This window comes from Pelobates fuscus, chromosome 13 (genome assembly GCF_036172605.1).
Source record: "Pelobates fuscus isolate aPelFus1 chromosome 13, aPelFus1.pri, whole genome shotgun sequence".
Taxonomy (NCBI): domain Eukaryota; kingdom Metazoa; phylum Chordata; class Amphibia; order Anura; family Pelobatidae; genus Pelobates; species Pelobates fuscus.
The window spans coordinates 53,661,478-53,683,254 of NC_086329.1; the positions used below are offsets into that span (position 1 = coordinate 53,661,478).

Genomic DNA, 21,777 nt, shown 5'->3' on the forward strand with positions numbered 1-21,777 from the left:
AAATATAGTCTCCTCCTTTACTGTGTTGATTCCCTTTATGTATTTAAATGTTTCTATCATATCCCCCCTGTCTCGTCTTTCCTCCATGCTATACATGTTAAGATCCTTTAACCTTTCCTGGTAAGTTTTATCCTGCAATCCATGAACCAGTTTAGTAGCCCTTCTTTGAACTCTCTCTAAGGTATCAATATCCTTCTGAAGATAGGGTCTCCAGTACTGTGTACAGTACTCCAAGTGAGGTCTCACCAGTGTTCTGTACAATGGAATGAGCACTTCCCTCTTTCTACTGCTAATACCTCTCCCTATACAACCAAGCATTCTGCTAGCATTTCCTGCTGCTCTATTACATTGTCTGCCTACCTTTAAGTCATCAGAAATAATCACCCCTAAATCCCTTTCCTCAGATTACATAGTTACATAGTTAGATAGCTGAAAAGAGACTTGCGTCCATCAAGTTCAGCCTTCCTCACACCTGTTTTTTGCTGTTGATCCAAAAGAAAAGAAAAAAAAAAAAAAAAAAAAAAAAAAAGAAAAAAACCCAGTTTGAAGCACAATTTTGCAACAAGCTAGGACAAAAAATTCCTTCTTGACCCCAGAATGGCAGTCAGATTTATCCTTGAATCAAGCAGTTATTACCCTACATTGAAAGATTATATCCTTGAATATTCTGTCTTTGCAAGTATGCATCTAGTAGCTGTTTGAACATCTGTATGGACTCTGATAAAACCACTTCTTCAGGCAGAGAATTCCACATCCTGATTGTTCTTACAGTAAAAAAACCTTTCCTTTGCCTTAGACGAAATCTTCTTTCTTCCAGTCTAAACGCATGGCCTCGTGTCCTATGTAAAGTCCGGTTTGTGAATAGATTTCCACACAATGGTTTGTATTGGCCCCGAATATATTTGTATAATGTTATCATATCCCCTCTCAGGCGACGTTTTTCTAAACTAAATAGGTTTAAATTTGTTAACCTTTCTTCATAGCTGATATGTTCCATTCCTTTTATTAATTTTGTAGCCCGCCTCTGCACTTTTTCTAGTGCCATGATATCCTTCTTTAGAACAGGTGCCCAAAATTGCACAGCATATTCAATATGTGGTCTTACCAGTGATTTATAGAGAGGCAAAATGATATTCTCGTCCCGAGAATGAATGCCCTTTTTCATGCATGACAATACCTTACTGGCCTTGGCCACTGCTGATTGACATTGCACATTGTTGCATAGTTTGTTGTCTATAACAATTCCCAAGTCCTTTTCGTGTGTTGTTATCCCTAATTCGCTTCCATTAAGGGTATACGTTGCTTGTGTATTCTTTACGCCGAAGTGCATAACTTTGCATTTTTCAACATTAAATTTCATCTGCCATTTGAGTGCCCAGTCCCCCAGTCTATCTAAATCCTTCTGCAGCAAAGTAATATCTTGCTCAAATTGTATTATTTTACAAAGTTTTGTGTCATCTGCAAACACTGAAACATGACTTTCAATGCTGTCTTCAAGATCATTTATAAAAATGTTAAATAGAAGGGGTCCCAGAACAGACCCCTGAGGGACACCACTTGCCACCTCTGTCCAGCTTGAAAATTTACCATTAACGACAACTCTTTGTATTCTGTTTTTAAGCCAATGTTCTACCCAAGAACAAGCATTTTCATCGAGACCGATTTCCTTGAGTTTGAACACTAATCTTTTGTGTGGAACTGTATCAAATGCCTTGGCAAAATCCAAATAGATCACATCCACTGCAACACCCTGATCTATACTTCTACTTACTTCTTCGTAGAACGCAATCAAGTTAGTTTGACACGACCTGTGCTTCATAAAACCGTGCTGATTTTTGCTGATAACCATATTCTTCTCAAGGAATTCTTGAATATTATCCCTTAATAACCTTTCAAATATTTTACCAGCCACAGAAGTTAAGCTCACAGGTCTATAATTTCCAGGCAAGGATTTTGAACCCTTTTTGAATATAGGAACCACATCTGCCTTCCTCCAATCCTCTGGAACATTTCCTGAAAGAAAAGAATCTTGAAAGATTAAAAACAGAGGTTCACTTATTTCTACACTTAGTTCCTTAAGTACACGTGGATGGATACCGTCAGGCCCTGGAGCTTTGTTTATATTAACTTTCTTTAGTTGCTGCAGCACATTGTCTTGAGTTAACCAATTACAATTATTCTGCAAGTTTTTAGTAGCAATCATTTGCACATCTATTGCCATGGGTTCTTCTTTAATATATGCGGAGGAGAAATAGTTATTTAGAATTCCTGCCTTTTCTTGGTCTTCATTAACTAACACCCCCGTTTCAGTTTTAAGTGTACCTATACTTTCATTTTTGGGTTTTTTAGAATTTATGTACTTAAAAAATGCTTTGGGGTTGGTTTTGCTTTCTTTAGCTATCATTTTTTCATTTTGAAGTTTAGCAAGTTTAATTGCCTTTTTGCACGCATTATTTGCTTTCTTATATCTTTTATAAGATGCATCTGATTTGTCTGATTTAAATGCTTTAAATGCCCTTTTCTTATTTTTAATCTCTTGTTTTACTTCTCTACTAAGCCACATTGGTTTATAATTTGTTTCTTTTATATTTATTTCCCAATGGTACATACTGAGAAATGTACCTTTCTAATGTTTGTTGGAAGATGATCCATTTATCCTCAGTGCTCTTTTCACTAAAGAGTTTATGCCAGTCAATATATTGTAAAGCTTCCCTTATCTTATTGAAATTGGCCTTTTTAAAATTATATGTTTTAGTATACCCCATGTGCTTTTGTTTTTTTGAGTTTATTTCAAATCTTGGAATCTCTCTGCAAACACTAACTGCAGTATAATTTGGGGGTAGCCAACAAAGCTATTGGTTTATAGAAATGGAGTTATGCACCAGCTATAATCTGGGGCCTCTTGTCCATTGAGATCCTGGGGCCTCTTGTCTGTTGCTTTGAGATCCTGGGGCCTCTTGTCTGTTGAGCCTCCAAGACGTTCGCCACTAGGTCCAAGCATCTCAATGGAGTGTAAGAAGTCCTGTGACGGTGACTTGACCGCATCTGGCGGACACCTGGAATGGCTGCACAAATCCAGCAACAGCTGAATTTATTAAGGTTCCTCTCAAATATGTTAAACTTTACACATGTCTGTTTAAATTGCCTTTTTAAGTTGAACATCATAATAGGTTTTCTTTTCCAAATGTACACCTGCACGTACTCGATGTTCAGAAACCAGTAGGAAACTAGCTTCCATCAGTAGAACTACTACTTATAGCACGTTACATATTGTTTAAATCGTCCATATCAAAACTGAAAAATTAAAGAATATACCGGTATATATTTCTAATAGTAATTCATTGTAAGAGACAATCGCAGTGATTCATAATATATACTATGCAGAGTTCTTAGCTTCATTAATTTGTTGGTTTTTCCTTTTACTTAATAACTGTCAGGATTACTGTATGATCCAGCACGTAGAATTGTGTAACACAGATGGGTCCAGCAGATCACTGTAAAGGCACTGTTATATGTTTACAGCAACACAATAAAGGTCTCTTCCTGTCAGGATTACAGTATGATGCAGCACGTAGAATTGTGTAACACAGATGGGTCCAGCTGTGGTGGAATCTCGGTAAAAATAAATTTAGTAGGCCGAGATTACCACGTGGCATGTGTACGTGCATATGCTGACGTATCGATCAGTTGGTTGCACGAGGCAAGATACGATCAGTAGTGTACGGAGCATGTGCAAGAATACAGGATGTAGTATTCCCCCTCCTCCATTGTGCTGGACAAGCCATGCGGTCAAACAGGAAGTTAATTCTTATTTGTGTTGATTGGTCAAGGGAATGTGCGGGTGGAGCTTAATATGGGAGGAGTTACATGCCTATATAAGGAGCTTGCACTATTGTCCGGGGCTCAGAATTTGCTGTATTTTGGTGACGCTAGTCCCTCTGAGTCCCGATCGGTGATCCAATAAAGAATCTCTTCCTTCCTGAAGAAACCTGTGTCCATCTCTCTGTGCTTGGCTTCCGTCAGTTTCTCCGGTATCATTTGGTGCATTGGCCGGGAAGCTCATCGTTCAACGGTAGCTGAGAGGCAGAGGCGTGAGACGGTCTATCTTTGCCCACGTTCTCTACGGCTGCACCCCTGAACTTCTGCGTGGACCTCCCTTCGTCTCGGCGCCACTGGTCTGTTGTCCAGGAGATCATCGGCCTCTACGTGAGAAGTGCTGGGGTGTCCCCGTCGATGAGTGTGAACTCAGGTTCAGGAACGAGGAGGTAAGACAACTGCTGTTTTAGACGGCAGGACCCGCTAGGGGTATACCGATTGTGCGGTAGGCCCAAAGGGGTTTTTGAATCTGTATCTGCCCCCTCTGTCGGAGGGAAGGAGCGAAGGCGCACCGCTCGATCGAGCGCTCTTTAGTCAGACCGTTTGATTTGGTTAGTCAGGCGGGGTCCTGGTGTAAATAGCCCTAGCCGGACACCGGTGTCTTGTCTAGACTAGCGTTCTAGGGTGTATATTACGTTCGCTAGGTCGGAGGGACCGGGAGACTAAGCGGCGCCTGTGTAAATTCGGTTCGCTAGTTCTCATCCTATCTGGGCTAAGTGGGAAGGCGTGTAAATTTGGAACCCACTAGACTTTTGATAGTACGACTAAGAGGCGCCTGTGTAAATTCGGTTCTCTAGCTCGTTGTATAGTGCGACTAAGAGGCGCCTGTGTAAATTCGGTTCTCTAGCTCGCTATATATGTGGTGATTGGGCAGTGTGGCTAACCAAAACGTATGTAGATTGTTTTTAGGTAGTCCATTCAAGGTACTGGCCAATAGTTTAGTTGGGAATTGTAAATGTGTTAGCGATTGTTTAGTAAAGTGTATATCTTGTTAGATAGCGCGAGCTCAGCGGTCTAGCGAGAGTGTTAATAGTGTGTTGCTGTATTATAGTGCACGGTACCATAACCCTGTATATTTACTGACACTGTATATAAGTACTAATCATTGTCGTCAATTGCATGTTTTAACACCATAACCACTAATAATTGTATTGTGACCTTAACTTGTGCTTTGACCTATGCTAACCGTACTGTAACCGCTATTTGTAAAAGACGATGTTACTGGGGTGTGTTATAGACGGGTAATTCGTATATAGAGAATTATAGCGTGGGTGACTGTATAGTTACGCCAAAGGGCATAATATTGATTATATAGTGACTGGTGTAACAGCTGTGTGTGTACGGGAATTCCCTGAGTGTTTATTGTTATTGTGTACGTTTCACTTGGTAACCGTACCACGTGGTGCTGTTGCCAGAGGAAACGGGTGTGACTGTTGAATAGTACGCGTGTATAGTAATCGTTGTCGACGACGTTCCATTGTTAAATATGGGTGCGTCGCAGTCAACGATTCCGGATCCCTTAGGATGTATGGTTAAGAATTTTAAAAAGGGATTCAAGGTTTGTGATTTTGGGGTAAAGATGTCTCCTGTACGTTTGGTCACTTTATGTACTAGGGAGTGGCCTACTTTGGTTGCGGCATGGCCGCCACGTGGCAGTTTGGATCCAACTCTGGTACAGCGCTTACACGTGGCTGTATCAGGTAGGCCTGAACTTTACGGCCAGTTTCCTTATATTGACTGTTGGAGACAGGCCGTAAATGACTCGCCAAAATGGCTCCAGACATGCCACGAGGAGCAGTGTCGCCTCATGGTAGCTAGGACTTGTTCGTCCACTAGGACTGGTGTTAGGCCCATTTTGGACACGCCCCCTGAGTCCGAGATCCCTTTGCCGCCCCCTTACTTTCCGTTAAGAGGAAGTGACGCAAACGCAGGAAGACCTGCAGCCCTCCCCTCATTACCCCCATCCACTTCCGCTTCCTCCTCCAGTACAGGATCCACCCCCCCTCGTACTAAATCTCCCCTTCCGGAACCAGAACCCACCCCCATTAGAAACGAATATCCTGATTTGGCGCCACTTCAGACTTCCGGTCAAGCTTCATCTAGCTCGGCTCGAAGTGTTTTATTTACGACCTTTTCCCAAAACCAACCTCCCACATCCCCATACCCTATCTCTCCCCGACCGGAACCCATGACTGACGCCTCCCTACGTAGCCCCATCCAAACCCGACAGTTGACTGGTGCCCAACAATTAAAGCACTATCAGATGCCTCTTCGTCTGAATCCCGGGTCAGCTTATATCGATGCCGCAGGTCAAATGGCACACGCTGACCCAGTCTTCGTATATGTCCCATTTACCACTACCGACCTTTTAAACTGGAAGACCCATAATTCCTCGTATACTGAGAAACCACAAGCCATGACTGATCTGTTCACCTCAATAGTACAGACGCATAATCCGACATGGGCTGATTGCCAGCAGTTACTAATGACTTTATTTAACAATGAGGAAAGGACAAGGATTAATCAAGCAGCCATTAAAGCACTAGAGGATAGAGCCCGTGCTTTGAACCAAGCTAATCCAGCAGCATGGGCCGCAACACATTATCCCAACACTGATCCCGATTGGAATGTAAATGGTGCTGATATGGTTCAACTCAGAGCCTATAGAGACGCTATAATTGCTGGCATGAAAGCAGGAGGAAAGAAAGCCATTAACATGTCGAAGACAGTTGAGGTGATTCAGAAAAGCGATGAAGCGCCCAGTGTCTTTTATGACCGATTATTGGAGGCATACCGCTTGTATACCCCCTTTAATCCGGAAGACGCAGATAATTCCCGAATGGTTAACTCCGCCTTTGTCAGCCAAGCTTACGGAGATATTAAGCGCAAGCTACAAAAGTTAGAAGGGTTTGCAGGTATGTCCATCACCCAACTAATGGAGGTAGCAAATAAGGTCTATATGAACAGGGATACAGAAAATAAGAAAGAGGAAGAGCGCAAGATGCGTAAAAAGGCTGATATGCTAGCGGTAGCAATCGCAGGCGTAGATAAACGGGGCCCAGATAGAGGCAATAATAGATGGAGTAGGGAGCCTTTGAGTAGGGATCAGTGCGCGTATTGCAAGGAAGAAGGGCATTGGAGGAACGAATGTCCGCAAAGAGAGCAGTACGAGAGAGACCAACCCAGGGCAGGCTACGGAAACTTTAGAGGCAGAGCGAGAGGTAGAGGAGGTCCCGGAGGGAGTAATGGTTATAGAGGGAGTAATGGGAACAGAGGAAGTGTTAGGGAAGACAGGTATATTCCAGCAGCGCAAAGGTCCCGCGATAGAGAAGGTAGGGACTTCGTAGGATTGGCTGACACGGTCATGGAGGACTATTGATACCGACCGGGCTCCATCCCCCTTGGTCGAGCGGAGCCTATGGTCGATGTATCAATAGGGGGGAAAAGGAGTGCATTCATGATCGACACTGGTGCTGAACATTCAGTGGTGACTAATCTAGTTGCTCCTCCATCTGGAAGGACTATTACTGTGATAGGAGCAACTGGAAGAAGTGCTGAAAGACCGGTTCTTAAAAGTCGACTCTGTACATTGGGAGGCCACGTAGTAAAACACCAATTCCTTTATATGCCTGAATGTCCAGTCCAATTGCTGGGACGTGATATGCTATCAAAATTACAAGCGCAGATTACGTTCCTACCAAATGGAACAACATCTTTGAAGTTTAATGGACCTTCAGGTATTATGACTTTATCCGTACCAAAGGAAGAAGAGTGGCGACTTTATACAGTGTTGACTAGCCAAAACCCTAGGAGTGATGAGACATTGTTTAACATACCAGGAGTTTGGGCAGAGAACAACCCACCAGGACTGGCCCGCAATATTCCACCAATAAAAATTGAACTGAAACATGGGGTTTATCCAGTGAGCCTAAGACAATATCACATTCCGCAGAAGGCTAAGAAGAACATCCAATCCTATCTGGATAAGTTCATACGGTATGGTATCCTAAAATTCTGTACTTCCCCCTGGAACACCCCATTGCTGCCTGTTCAAAAGCCCGGTACAGATGAGTATCGACCTGTGCAGGACTTAAGAGCAGTCAATGATGCGGTTGTTAGCATACATCCAGTTGTACCCAATCCATATAACCTGCTTGCTTTAATTCCGGGCGGGGCTACTTACTTCACAGTCTTAGATCTCAAAGATGCCTTCTTTTGCCTCCGAATTGCCGCAGAAAGTCAATGTATTTTCGCTTTCCAATGGGAGAACGCTGTAACGGGCTCAAAACGCCAAATGACTTGGACAAGACTGCCCCAAGGGTTTAAAAATTCACCTACCCTATTTGGCTCAGCCCTAAGTCAAGATCTACTGGATTTCGAGTCCATCCCAGGAGAGTGTGTCTTGTTACAATATGTAGATGACTTGTTGATAGCAGCAGTTACAAAAGAAAAATGTCAGCAAGCAACGCACGATCTACTACACATTCTCTGGAAGGCAGGATACAAGGTGTCTAGAAAGAAGGCTCAGTTGTGTTTGCCAACTGTCAAGTATCTGGGATTCCATATCTCTGAAGGTCAAAGGATTATGGGGCCAGAGAGAAAAGAAGCTGTCTGCCAAATACCAATACCCAAGAATAGAAGACAAGTGCGAGAATTCTTGGGGGCAGCAGGCTTCTGTAGGATATGGATTCCCAGCTATGCGATACTAGCAAAACCTCTGTACGCAGCTATCAAAGGTACAGAGCACGACCCCTTCTTATGGACCCAAGAACAGCAAACGGCATTTGAAGATGTGAAGAAGGCTTTGATGAGTGCCCCAGCATTAGGTCTACCTGATCACACGCGACCATTCTACTTATATGTACACGAGCAAAGAAGAATGGCTGTGGGAGTATTGACACAGTACTTGGGATCATGGCAAAGACCTGTTGCCTACATGTCTAAGCAACTGGATGCAGTGGCCAGCGGACTTCCACCTTGTCTAAGAGCCGTAGCTGCAGCCGCCCTGCTAGTAGCTGAAGCCGATAAACTCACTCTGGGTCAAGAACTTTATGTACGAGTCCCACATGCAGTACAGACGTTGTTGAATTACAAAGGAAATCATTGGTTTAGTAACAGCCGTATGACCAAGTATCAAGCAATGTTGTGTGAAAACCCAAGAGTGCATTTAGAGACTGTAAACACCTTAAATCCAGCTACCCTTTTGCCACAACCTACTGAAAGTCAACATGATTGTTTGGAAGTAATGGATGAAGTATTCTCAAGTAGACCAGATCTTCGTGATTTTCCCATCCAGAACCCCGATGTTCAATATTATACCGATGGCAGTAGTTATGTGAAAGAAGGGATCCGCTATGCAGGATATGCAGTAACAACAATAGACAAGGTGATAGAAGCTCGGCCACTGGCGAAAGGAACATCAGCACAAAAGGCAGAATTGATAGCACTAACACGAGCGTTACAATTGGCTGAAGGTTTAAGAGTGAATATCTATACGGACTCTAAGTATGCGTTCTTAACCACTCATGCCCACGGAGCTTTGTATAAAGAAAGAGGACTACTGAATTCAGAAGGAAAAGAAATCAAACACGCAGCTGAAATCCTACAACTATTGGAAGCAGTGTGGGAGCCGAAAGAAGTCGGTATCATACATTGTCGAGCGCATCTGAGAGGAGATGGTGATGTAACCAAGGGAAATCGGATGGCAGATAGTGCAGCTAAGCGTGCTGCTGAATCAGGAAGACAGGAGTATGTGGGGCATATAGCTGCTCTGATACCAACCCCACTGTCTCAATGGACTCCAGTTTATACAGCTCAAGAAGAGGAGTGGTTAAAGACTGAACCGGGAAAGTATTTGGAGAACAAGTGGTATCAGCTAGAAGATGGAAGAATAGTTATACCAGCATCGCTAGCGGTAGAAATTGTCCAAAATTATCACAATGGGACACATTCTGGGAGAGACAGTACTGAAGAATCTCTCAGGAAACATTTCTACATACCGAGATTGTCCAACTTGACTCAGGCCATTGTACGCAGATGTGTAACGTGTGCTAAGAATAATGCAAGACAAGGACCAGTAAAGCCACCAGGAGTCCAGTTTATGGGGGGACTCCCCATGTCCGATCTACAAATAGACTTTACAGTGATGCCTAAATCGGGTGGACATCGTTACCTGCTGGTAATTGTGTGCACCTATTCAGGCTGGGTAGAAGCATGTCCTACTCGTACAGAGAAAGCAGGAGAAGTTGTGAGATTCCTGCTACGAGAAATAATACCCCGATATGGACTACCCTGTTCTATAGGATCGGACAATGGTCCAGCTTTTGTTCACCAGTGCCTACAACAACTGACTCATATGCTTGGTATAAAGTGGAGGCTTCATACTGCATATAGACCCCAGAGTTCTGGTAAGGTAGAGAGAATGAATAGAACTATAAAGAACCAGTTGGCTAAAATGTGTCAGGAAACCCAACTTAAGTGGAACGTTCTCTTACCTATAGCTCTATTGCGAATCCGCAGTACCCCTACCAGAAGGATGGGCCTCTCTCCTTTTGAAATTATGTATGGGCGACCACCTCCCGTACTTGGTAACTTAAGGGGGGACTTGAGTCAGTTGGGAGAAGGAATTACCCGGCAGCAGGTTGTAGAGTTGGGTAAGACTATGGAGGAGGTACAGAAATGGGTACAAGATAGATTACCTGTGAATATTTATCCCCCTGTTCATAGTTATCATCCAGGAGACCAAGTGTGGATTAAAGAGTGGAATAATGTACCGTTAGGGCCCAAGTGGAGAGGTCCTTATGTTGTTCTTTTGTCTACCCCTACAGCGATTAAAGTAGCAGAAGTGACTCCGTGGATACATCACTCCAGGGTTAAACCAGCAGCAGTCGATTCTTGGCAAGTTACAGCAGATCCAGAGAATCCCTGCAAGATCCGGTTGAAACGCACTACTCAGTCGGAGTAACGAGGAATTATTGTGGATTACAAATTTTATTGTTACAGGTGTGAGTGAGAAGGCCATAATAAAGCCTGTCCGCTTACCATCACATATTGTATAAGCCAGGAAAGTCTCGAAGGGACACCTGTGAAGACGAGCAGAACTCCATTCCCTGCAGCCCTCACATCCTGGAAGCTGAGGTTCCATCGCACGGACGAAGACTGAGGATGACGGCGAAAGATGTGCTTTTGATTGTGTTTATTTACATGTGTTTTTATATTCAGGAAGGTAGAGGTACCGACACTCCTAGCTAGGTATGCATTAAGACTACGAGAACAGGTAACCATATTTCCCAAACCCTAATTTGGCATTCACAATACGAGTGTAAAGGAGATGTATCGAGATGTAGATACTTAAATATAGATTATAGTGTGTGCCATTTAGGAGTAGGAGAACCTAAGTGCTTCAGTCCGGAGTATCAGCCTCGTACAATTTGGTTGACTCTCAGGAATGGAGATCCTCAGGGGACCCTAATTAATAAGACGGTGTTAGAATCCGTACATTCTTCGGGTGTTCTGCTATTTGATGCGTGTAAAGCGATATCGAGTGGTAGAAAGCCGTGGAATGTATGTGGGGATCTTAGATGGGAGAGGACGTATGGATCTAATGATAAATATATTTGTCCCAGTAGTAAAAATAAGTATGTAAGTCCTAGATGCCCAAATAAAGACTATAACTTTTGCCCATATTGGTCTTGTGTGGGGTGGGCGACTTGGGGACAGACAGTAGACAAAGACATGATAGTGACTAAGTTGCCGACTAGCCCATATTGTAAGTCTATGGAATGCAACCCAGTCCATATACTTATTAATAACCCCGACAAGTTCCTAGATAAGTATGGAAATTTATTTGGGTTTCAGATATACGGGACGGGTTTAGATCCTGGGACATTATTGTTTATAGGAATAGAGACTGATACGGTATCCTCCCAGACTCATCAAGTATACCATTCTTTTTATGAAGAGATGAGTATAGATAATAAGATCCCCCATAATGCTAAAAACCTGTTCATCGATTTAGCTGAAAGTATTGCCGGTAGTCTTAATGTTACCAACTGCTATGTGTGTGGAGGTACTAACATGGGAGACCAATGGCCTTGGGAAGCAAAGGAGGTAATGTCCGGTTCTGAGGCAGTTGACCAACTAATATCTACACAAGCCGATTATCATATGAGTGTTAGAGGTAAATCTGAGTGGAGATTAAAGACATCCATCATAGGTTATGTTTGCATAGCAAGGAAAGGAATAATGTATAATACTTCTGTAGGAGAATTAACTTGTCTAGGGCAAAAAGCTTATGATGATGATACTAAAAATACAACTTGGTGGTCGGCTTCAAATGTCTCAGAACCATCTAACCCGTTTGCTAGATATGCCAATTTAAAGGATGTGTGGTTTGATCTATCCACCACATCTACCTGGAGAGCCCCAGCAAATTTGTACTGGATCTGTGGTAAGAAAGCCTATTTGGAGTTGCCACAGGACTGGGAAGGGGCATGTGTGTTGGGTATGCTCAAACCATCCTTCTTCTTGTTACCGATTGAAACAGGTGAGACTTTAGGTGTTAAAGTGTATGATGTGAATCATAGGAAGAAAAGGGGACCCATAGAGATAGGCACCTGGGAAGATAATGAATGGCCTCCCCAGCGTATCATAGACTATTATGGGCCAGCCACGTGGGCTGAGGATGGTACCTTTGGTTATAGAACCCCTATTTATATGCTCAACCGTATTATAAGATTACAGGCGGTGGTTGAGATTATCACTAATGAGACATCACAAGCGCTCAATCTTCTAGCGAAGCATAACACCAGGATGAGGACAGCAGTCTACCAAAATAGATTAGCCTTGGATTACCTTTTGGCAGTAGAGGGAGGTGTATGTGGGAAGTTTAACCTAAGCAATTGCTGTCTTCAAATAGATGACGAAGGGCAAGCAATAGCTGAGCTTACTAGCCATATGGTTAAACTAGCGCATGTGCCTACTCAGGTATGGAAAGGGTACAATCCAAGTAGTTGGTTTGGTAGCTGGTATGAATGGTTTGGAGGGCTTAAGGCAGTGGTAGGTGGAGTCCTACTGATTTTACTGTTGTGTCTACTCCTACCGTGTCTTATACCCCTAGTAGTTAGGTCTGTGCAAAGCCTGATAGGAAGTATAGCAGAGAGGAAGGCTGCTGCACAGATAATGGCGATATATAAATATAAGGCTCTAGATCAGGGAGAACCAATGCAGGAAGATGAATGTTGAAAATTCACATCATAAGATAAGTCTGGTCTGGTTCAAGGTAACTTGCGGTGTAAGCAAAACTAAGGTTAAGTGATGCCTCAAGTAATTGTAAAATATCAAGAGGCATCAAAGGGGGGAATGTGGTGGAATCTCGGTAAAAATAAATTTAGTAGGCCGAGATTACCACGTGGCATGTGTACGTGCATATGCTGACGTATCGATCAGTTGGTTGCACGAGGCAAGATACGATCAGTAGTGTACGGAGCATGTGCAAGAATACAGGATGTAGTATTCCCCCTCCTCCATTGTGCTGGACAAGCCATGCGGTCAAACAGGAAGTTAATTCTTATTTGTGTTGATTGGTCAAGGGAATGTGCGGGTGGAGCTTAATATGGGAGGAGTTACATGCCTATATAAGGAGCCTGCACTATTGTCCGGGGCTCAGAATTTGCTGTATTTTGGTGACGCTAGTCCCTCTGAGTCCCGATCGGTGATCCAATAAAGAATCTCTTCCTTCCTGAAGAAACCTGTGTCCATCTCTCTGTGCTTGGCTTCCGTCAGTTTCTCCGGTATCACAGCAGATCACTGTAAAGGCACTGTTATATGTTTACAGCAGCACAATAAACGTCTCTTCCTGTCAGGATTACAGTATGATGCAGCACGTAGAATTGTGTAACACAGAGGACTGATAGGTAACGTATACTGGACCTTAGAATGGCCGGACTAACGTACCAAAGAATAGTCAGGAATAGCCGAGGTCAAGGGATACAGAAAGAGACACAACGATAAGGAAAAGCCAGGAGTCAGGGATGCCAGAAAACAGGGAAGTCAAAAACAATACCAAAGTCAAATAACCAGAATAACCAAAATCAATAACGCGCTCTCGGACAACCACAAGGGAAACCACGACAGGGCACTGAGCAGGATGAGAACTGGGCCTAAATACCCCTCCTCTAGGTCTGATAGGCTGTAACTGGCCTTTGACCCCAAAGGCAGTTACCAGGTTCCTATTTGCATGATTGCTGCCCAGCACAAACCCTCCTATGGATTTATTGCTGCTCGGCACAACTTTTCCTGTCAGGACAGTAATGTTGCTCAGCACAACTTTTCCTGTCAGGACAGTAAATGCCATTAACCACATTTTTATGTGCGGATGAATACGTGACAATAACTGGCAACAGGTGATACCCTGAGTGTCTTTTACAATACCCTAAAATGGCAACTCTGGATCCTCATGAGCAGGATATTACGGGTACTCGCCAACTAAAAGATTTAAGAATAAGAATTGTTTCAGATTTAAGATCCTCACTTTAACTCCTCACTTTCAGGCACAAATACCTACCAGTTAAGTATGGGAGAATCATGCTGGCTCCAACAAATACTTATATGGTTAATCTCCCCCTAATGTGCCTTAACGATACTGTGTCCTGTCACAGGGCATTATGTTTTGTTACTACAAGTTTCTTCTTTTGCTTTCCGTTTGTGATCCAGGGTCAGGCTGGAGACCTGGCTGCTTATCGTTACCCTCCTCTCCCTTACACTCTACATGCCCTCTGGCTGAAACTCCCTGAGTAGACTAAGTCTGAGTCCATGATGCTTCCTATTGCTAGAATAGCATGAAGTATGAACCTAAGACTACTATCACTATGGAATACTTGTATAGAACTGAGATGCACTGTTCTGCATATATACTTTCTAAGACAAACTTGAAAGTCATGGGTCTCAGAGTATACTCATGAGCATACACAGCAGCGAAATCTTGCAACATTTGTATAGGATGAAAACCCATTTGCATAATGTAAGAGGCCATAATACCTTATTAAAATGCTCTCGCTTTAGAGAACTAAGGAAGCGTGGGCGGATGTAATAGGTTTGCAGAAAATCCTTTTTAGAAAATATTTCCAGACATTCCTTTTGCCCAAGGAATACCTAGAGCAATTTCATGCCTTACTCAATACCAAGTCAAGGTCAACACTTCCCAGTCAACTCATGCCCTGTTCAACTTATTATGAATCAGGTGATCTTAGGTCAGATCTATTCTTTTCATTTTTTATTTTATTGTACTGTAAAACAAAAGTGGCTTAACCCCTTAAGGACACATGACATGTGTGACATGTCATGATTCCCTTTTATTCCAGAAGTTTGGTCCTTAAGGGGTTAAGCAAAATTATCCACCGCATGTTTTTTTTCCCCCCTTCATACCTGCATGTCTGGCTCTGTGGTGTTTCAGTCACTTTATGGATCCATCTCTAGACTACTCTACCCACCCTGGTGCTCCTAGATGACAAAACCTGAAAAGTTTTGGGAAGCTGTGTGATACACTCATACACACCACACCCTGTACCCGAGACTTGAAAGGAATGTACATTTGGTAGATTTCCTGATTGTAAGAACATTATAGTCTCCTACGTAATTACTGACCTGTTTGTCCATGGTTTTGTCATTCAATGCAGATTCCTGGGAAAGGGTTTAGTGACTGATCGGGACTATGATCACTGGCATAAACAGAGGAGGGTTATGGATCCAGCATTCAGCAAAGTGTAAGTATGTAACATTTTAGGAAGATGCAATCACTATATCTAAAGAACAATTCCGATTTACTATAGCAAAGAATAGTACTGTAACCCAGATCATTTTCTTAATTTTCATGATGTTTTCACATTCTTGACATGATACCCTCTCTGTTGTTGTTTGTAAGAGAGCTTTTGACAATTTTTATAAATTCCCAGAATGTTAACAGCTTGCCAATTCCAATTTCAGTTTGCCAATCATGCATATTTCCACAATCTCTCCTGAATGGAAATATTGTGACTCTTTTGTTGGCATAATGTCCACATGCAGTAATTACTAGTTTTCTAAAAACAGACATCTTTAGTTTAAAGGACATTTCAGAGTGCAAATATGCCCCAAAGTGTGCTCATCGCCTGGCCTACCTCTTCCCCTAGTTGTTATCTAAAATGCCTGCATACATTGGGAAAGATTTAGCCATCGTATTCTGAAATATGGTACAAAGGTAGGGCAATAACAATGGTAACCAGTGGAAGCTGCAGGCATTTCATTAGTTGCTTTTACACTTTGTTTTGCAATCCTTATTTATATTGTGGAATAGTACAAAAATCTGCAATGCCAAAGAATCCACAAAGTATTATAATAAACATATATATCATTAACGTTTGAAAAGGTATCAAAATATAAAGCGCAAGAACATAACGATTAAGAACCCAGCTAAAATACTTCCTTGCTCTCTCCCATACTCATACACTCTCAGCAACACCATAATTGCATATATTCCTTAACTCTCGCTTGGGATCCTCCTTCATCACAACACAAATTTTTCCCATGCTCTGCCGTTGTCCTCTACACACCTGCTGGAAATCTCTCTTATACACATACACCTTCATAATATGCCGCTCTGTCCCATAATTACGCTATTGCTATACATTGGCAGAGCTTACTAGAACCAACACCTTTATAATGCACTCTTGTACACTCCAAATTCATGTAGCGCAGATCTATGGCACATGAATCTCTAATTGGGTGCTATCTTGTAAACCACACAAAGAAACAATGGCTGAATTCAAAGTCGGTAACATATCACGATTAAGTTCTGCCCTGTTGCTCCCCGCCTATTTATGTAGTGCTTCAGGTTTACCACTCTCGTTCCTACTCATGCATAACCCCCATCAACCCCTTCTATCCCAGCCCTGGCATACTAAACAAGAGGAGTGGGAAGCTGCCTCACAGTGGACCCCAGGGAGGTAGAGAGGATGAATGGGCCTCAAAAAATAAAATTTTGTGAGTGTGTGTGTCAGTGAGTGTCTGTGTGTGTGTTTTTATATACACTGTGTGCAGAATTATTAGGCAAATGAGTATTTTGACCACATCATCCTCATTATGCATGTTATCTTACTCCAAGCTGTATAGGCTCGAAAGCCTACTACCAATTAAGCATATTAGGTGATGTGCATCTCTGTAATGAGAAGGGGTGTGGTCTAATTACATCAACACCCTATATCAGGTGTGCATAATTATTAGGCAACTTCCTTTCCTTTGGCAAAATGGATCAAAAGAAGGACTTGACAGGCTCAGAAAAGTCAAAAATAGTGAGATATCTTGCAGAGGGATGCAGCACTCTTAAAATTGCAAAGCTTCTGAAGCGTGATCATCGAACAATCAAGCGTTTCATTCAAAATAGTCAACAGGGTCGCAAGAAGCGTGTGGAGAAACCAAGGCGCAAAATAACTGCCCATGAACTGAGAAAAGTCAAGTGTGCAGCTGCCAAGATGCCACTTGCCACCAGTTTGGCCATATTTCAGAGCTGCAACATCACTGGAGTGCCCGAAAGCACAAGGTGTGCAATACTCAGAGACATGGCCAAGGTAAGAAAGGCTGAAAGACGACCACCACTGAACAAGACACACAAGCTGAAACGTCAAGACTGGGCCAAGAAATATCTCAAGACTGATTTTTCTAAGGTTTTATGGACTGATGAAATGAGAGTGAGTCTTGATGGGCCAGATGGATGGATTGGTAAAGGGCAGAGAGCTCCAGTCCGACTCAGACGCCAGCAAGGTGGAGGTGGAGTACTGGTTTGGGCTGGTATCATCAAAGATGAGCTTGTGGGGCCTTTTCGGGTTGAGGATGGAGTCAAGCTCAACTCCCAGTTTCTGGAAGACACCTTCTTCAAGCAGTGGTACAGGAAGAAGTCTGCATCCTTCAAGAAAAACATGATTTTCATGCAGGACAATGCTCCATCACACGCGTCCAAGTACTCCACAGTGTGGCTGGCAAGAAAGGGTATAAAAGAAGAAAATCTAATGACATGGCCTCCTTGTTCACCTGATCTGAACCCCATTGAGAACCTGTGGTCCATCATCAAATGTGAGATTTACAAGGAGGGAAAACAGTACACCTCTCTGAACAGTGTCTGGGAGGCTGTGGTTGCTGCTGCACGCAATGTTGATGGTGAACAGATCAAAACACTGACAGAATCCATGGATGGCAGGCTTTTGAGTGTCCTTGCAAAGAAAGGTGGCTATATTGGTCACTGATTTGTTTTTGTTATGTTTTTGAATGTCAGAAATGTATATTTGTGAATGTTGAGATGTTATATTGGTTTCACTGGTAAAAATAAATAATTGAAATGGGTATATATTAGTTTTTTGTTAAGTTGCCTAATAATTATGTAATAGTCACCTGCACACACAGATATCCCCCTAAAATAGCTATAACTAAAAACAAACTAAAAACTACTTCCAAAAATATTCAGCTTTGATATTAATGAGTTTTTTGGGTTCATTGAGAACATGGTTGTTGTTCAATAATAAAATTAATCCTCAAAAATACAACTTGCCTAATAATTCTGCACTCCCTGTATGTCAGTGAGTGTCTGTGTCTGTTAGTGAGTGAGTGTGTGTGTCAGTGAGTGTGTGTGTGTGTCTGTCGGTGACTCTGTGTATCTGTCAGTGACTGTCTGTGTGTCAGTGAGTGAGTGTATATCTGTCAGTTAATGTGTGTCTGAGTGTGTCCGTCAGTAAGTGCGTGTCTGTGAATGTTTTGTGTCCGTCAGTGACTGAGTATTTATTTGTCAGTAAGTGTGTGTCTGTCAGTCAGTAAGTGTGTCTGTCAGTGTGTGTACTCGTCTGTGCTAATCTTATTATAAATTAAATTCACCAAATGCATTGAATATATCATTTATCACATTAATTATGTATTTAATGTACAATGTATTTATTAGGCAGTATGTGTGTATGGATGTAGGTATTAAGCAGTGGCAGCTATTGCCCAGAGCACCTGCTTTGCAAAGGCTTCTCATTGAGCTGCATTGCGAAGTCTGTGATTGGACGAGCACATAAAGTTTGGGCGAGGTTAGAATGGGAGGGCTTTCAAAGGCAGCAGATAATATATCTGCAGTATTTGCAAGCTGTTAATGGAAATAACGCCATTTAAAAAAAATGCATTATTAAATGCAAGTTTTTATTTAGCGTATCTACTGAACAGTGATTTTTATTTATTTTGTATTTGGGCAGTGAAGTGTACCTTTAAGCTAATTTCACCATTATGATCACCTGTCCACACTTGCTCCGTTCAGCCTACCATGCCTCCTACCGCATTGCGCATCCTAATTCTTAACCCACCAATACCAAGGCAAAACACATACCTAACATTTGTTTTGTTTTTATTCTTTTTCTTTATCAAGTACATTACAAATGTGATATTGATATTGATATTTTCTGTAAATAAAGTTTTAGTACAAATAAAGATCATATTAGTCACTTATTACTTGATACATTTTTTTAGAAGTATAAGGACCAACTACCCGTTGGTATAACTTAAGAAGTACATCCTTTGTTTTTTTATTAATTAATATATTTAAATATCTTTGCCATTTATCAAGGGCTTTTATTTTTATAGTTTTCTCCGAACCTTCTATTAGTCTATTACATTGTGCTAACAGCCCCTTATTATTCTTTTTTTGAAAGAGAATAGTTAATCTCTCTATTTGATCTGTGTCCCCTATGTATAAATATTTTTGGGAATTCTCATGGTCCGGATGGGTTTCTTAAATAAATTCTATAACAGTTTAAAAGATAATATCAAATTCCAACTCATCAAACTTTTCAATGATTTCAGTACGAGAAATCCAATTCCAATAGAAATGCTACAATCAAATATAATACCAATTTTGAAGATAAAAAGTAGTTTGGAGGTCTCTAATTATCATCCAATAGCACTTTAAAATGTTGATATCAAATTGATATCAAATTGTATTCCTTAATCATAGCAGCACAACTAAATATGGTTATTGGGGAAAAAATCCATCCGGACCAGGTGGACTTTGTTCAAGGAAGGTCCCCAACCTCTAGTATTTGGAAACTAATAGACCTCTTAGAAATAATTCAACAAAAGAAGACCCCCTCTTCTAACCCTGTCATTAAACGCAGAGAAATCTTTTGACAGGGTTGGGTGGAGCTACTTACAGTACTCCTTAATGTCACTTGGCCTGGAGGGAACCATTTTGGATGCAATCATGGCATTATATCGAAATCCAACAGCAAAAGTTGCGGGCAACGGGTTTAACTTTGACAAAATACCTAACTTTGTATGCAGACCACATATACCTGGTCAGTTCTTCTGCCCAATGAACATACCTTTTCCACCACCAGTTTCCTTTCTCTACCGGTCTCTGCTTTTTGAACAACGGTCCCTTCTGACTTTTTGTACACCTAACTTTTTGTATCTATACTTTACTGTATTCCTTATGGTGACACAATCATGGTCAAATTTCTGTTACGTCTGAATTGTATTTCTCCCCATAACCTAATGTCTCAATGTTTCCCATCTAGATTGTAAGCTCACAGGGAGGGTTCTCTTCTCCTTTTGTTTCAGTGTCTACTTATTTATCTGGTTAGTGTCAGTAAGCCGATCACATGATGCTCCAATCCATTGGACCGCCACAGGCGTGAGACACATGGAGGGGCTAGGGGGGAGAATAAAACACATTAAGGGGCCGGGGAAAGAGACAAATGAAGGGTCTAGGGGGAGAATGAAACCAATGGAGTTGCTGGGGGGGAGATTGAAACCGATGGAGTTGCTGAGGGGGCAGAATGAAACGCAGGGAGGGGGTGACAGCAGTTTTTGCACCATGGCCGGTGGTTTCTAGTTACTCCTCTGCTTGTGAGACATTGCAGATCACAAATATGAGTGTTTTAGAGCAGTAAAATGTATAATGATGATGATATCATCAGTGAAACTATAGTTGTTTGTGTCATAAATGCAAAAAACAAATGTGAACACTAACTTTAGCTAGGGTTTGAGATTAAGTGGCTACTAAAAAAAAACTACTAAAAACTTAACATACCTCACTTTAAGTACACTGGATTGTCTACTTTTGCAAATGGTATGACATAAATGGGATAATTTTAATTTTTGCCATACGGTCTCAAAGACAACATGGGCACAGCAAATCAATCTGGGAAATTTGAATGTGTACAAATAAAATGGGCTAGCCCTATATTTGACCCTGTAACTTTCAAAAAGTAAAAACTGTGTATATATGTTTTTTGTAGTAAGGGGATTGATTTCTTCCTTGTACTTTTAGGCCCTATTTCTCTGTAACACAGCTTTCTCTAACTTTTATAAACTATTATAACAATGCTGCCTCATGGCAGTTACATATACCTGTTATGTAGCATTATGCTGTTTTGTAAATCGATTTACCGTATATACTCTAGCATAAGACGAGTTTTTCGGCACATTTTTGGTGCTGAAAAACCCCTACTCATCTTATACTCGAGTCACTGTCTGTATTATGGCAACTTACATTGCCATAATACAGACCAGGACCGCCAGGCTCATTACAAGCCCGGCGGTCCTGTTAGGGGCTGGCAGCAAGCTGTAACTTACCTTTCCTGCAGCTCCTGTCAGCTCCCTTCTCCTGCGTTCCGATCAGCTCCAGTGTAAGTCTCGAGAGATAGCCGCGGCGTCAGAGCGTTGCCACAGGTTACCGTGGCAACGCTCCGCGCGGCACTCAGGCCGCTAGACTTACAGTGGAGCTGACCGGAACGCAGGAGAAGGGAGCTGACCGGAGCTCCTGTAAAGATGAGTAACAGCTCGCTCCCAGCCCCCCTCCTGCACAGCCCATCCACTGGACCACCAGGAAATGAGAGCCCCGGAAAA

At 42.1% G+C, this 21,777-nt stretch overlaps 1 protein-coding gene across 1 annotated transcript in view; it reads left to right on the forward strand.

The window, feature by feature from the left end:
• Positions 1–21,777, forward strand: part of LOC134582999 (cholesterol 24-hydroxylase-like) — a 90,149-nt gene that overhangs the window by 32,007 nt on the left and 36,365 nt on the right. Inside the window, exon 5 of the mRNA XM_063439736.1 lies at positions 15,552–15,638. Coding sequence (XP_063295806.1) covers positions 15,552–15,638 — 87 coding nt within the window. The remainder of the gene's footprint in view (positions 1–15,551; positions 15,639–21,777) is intronic.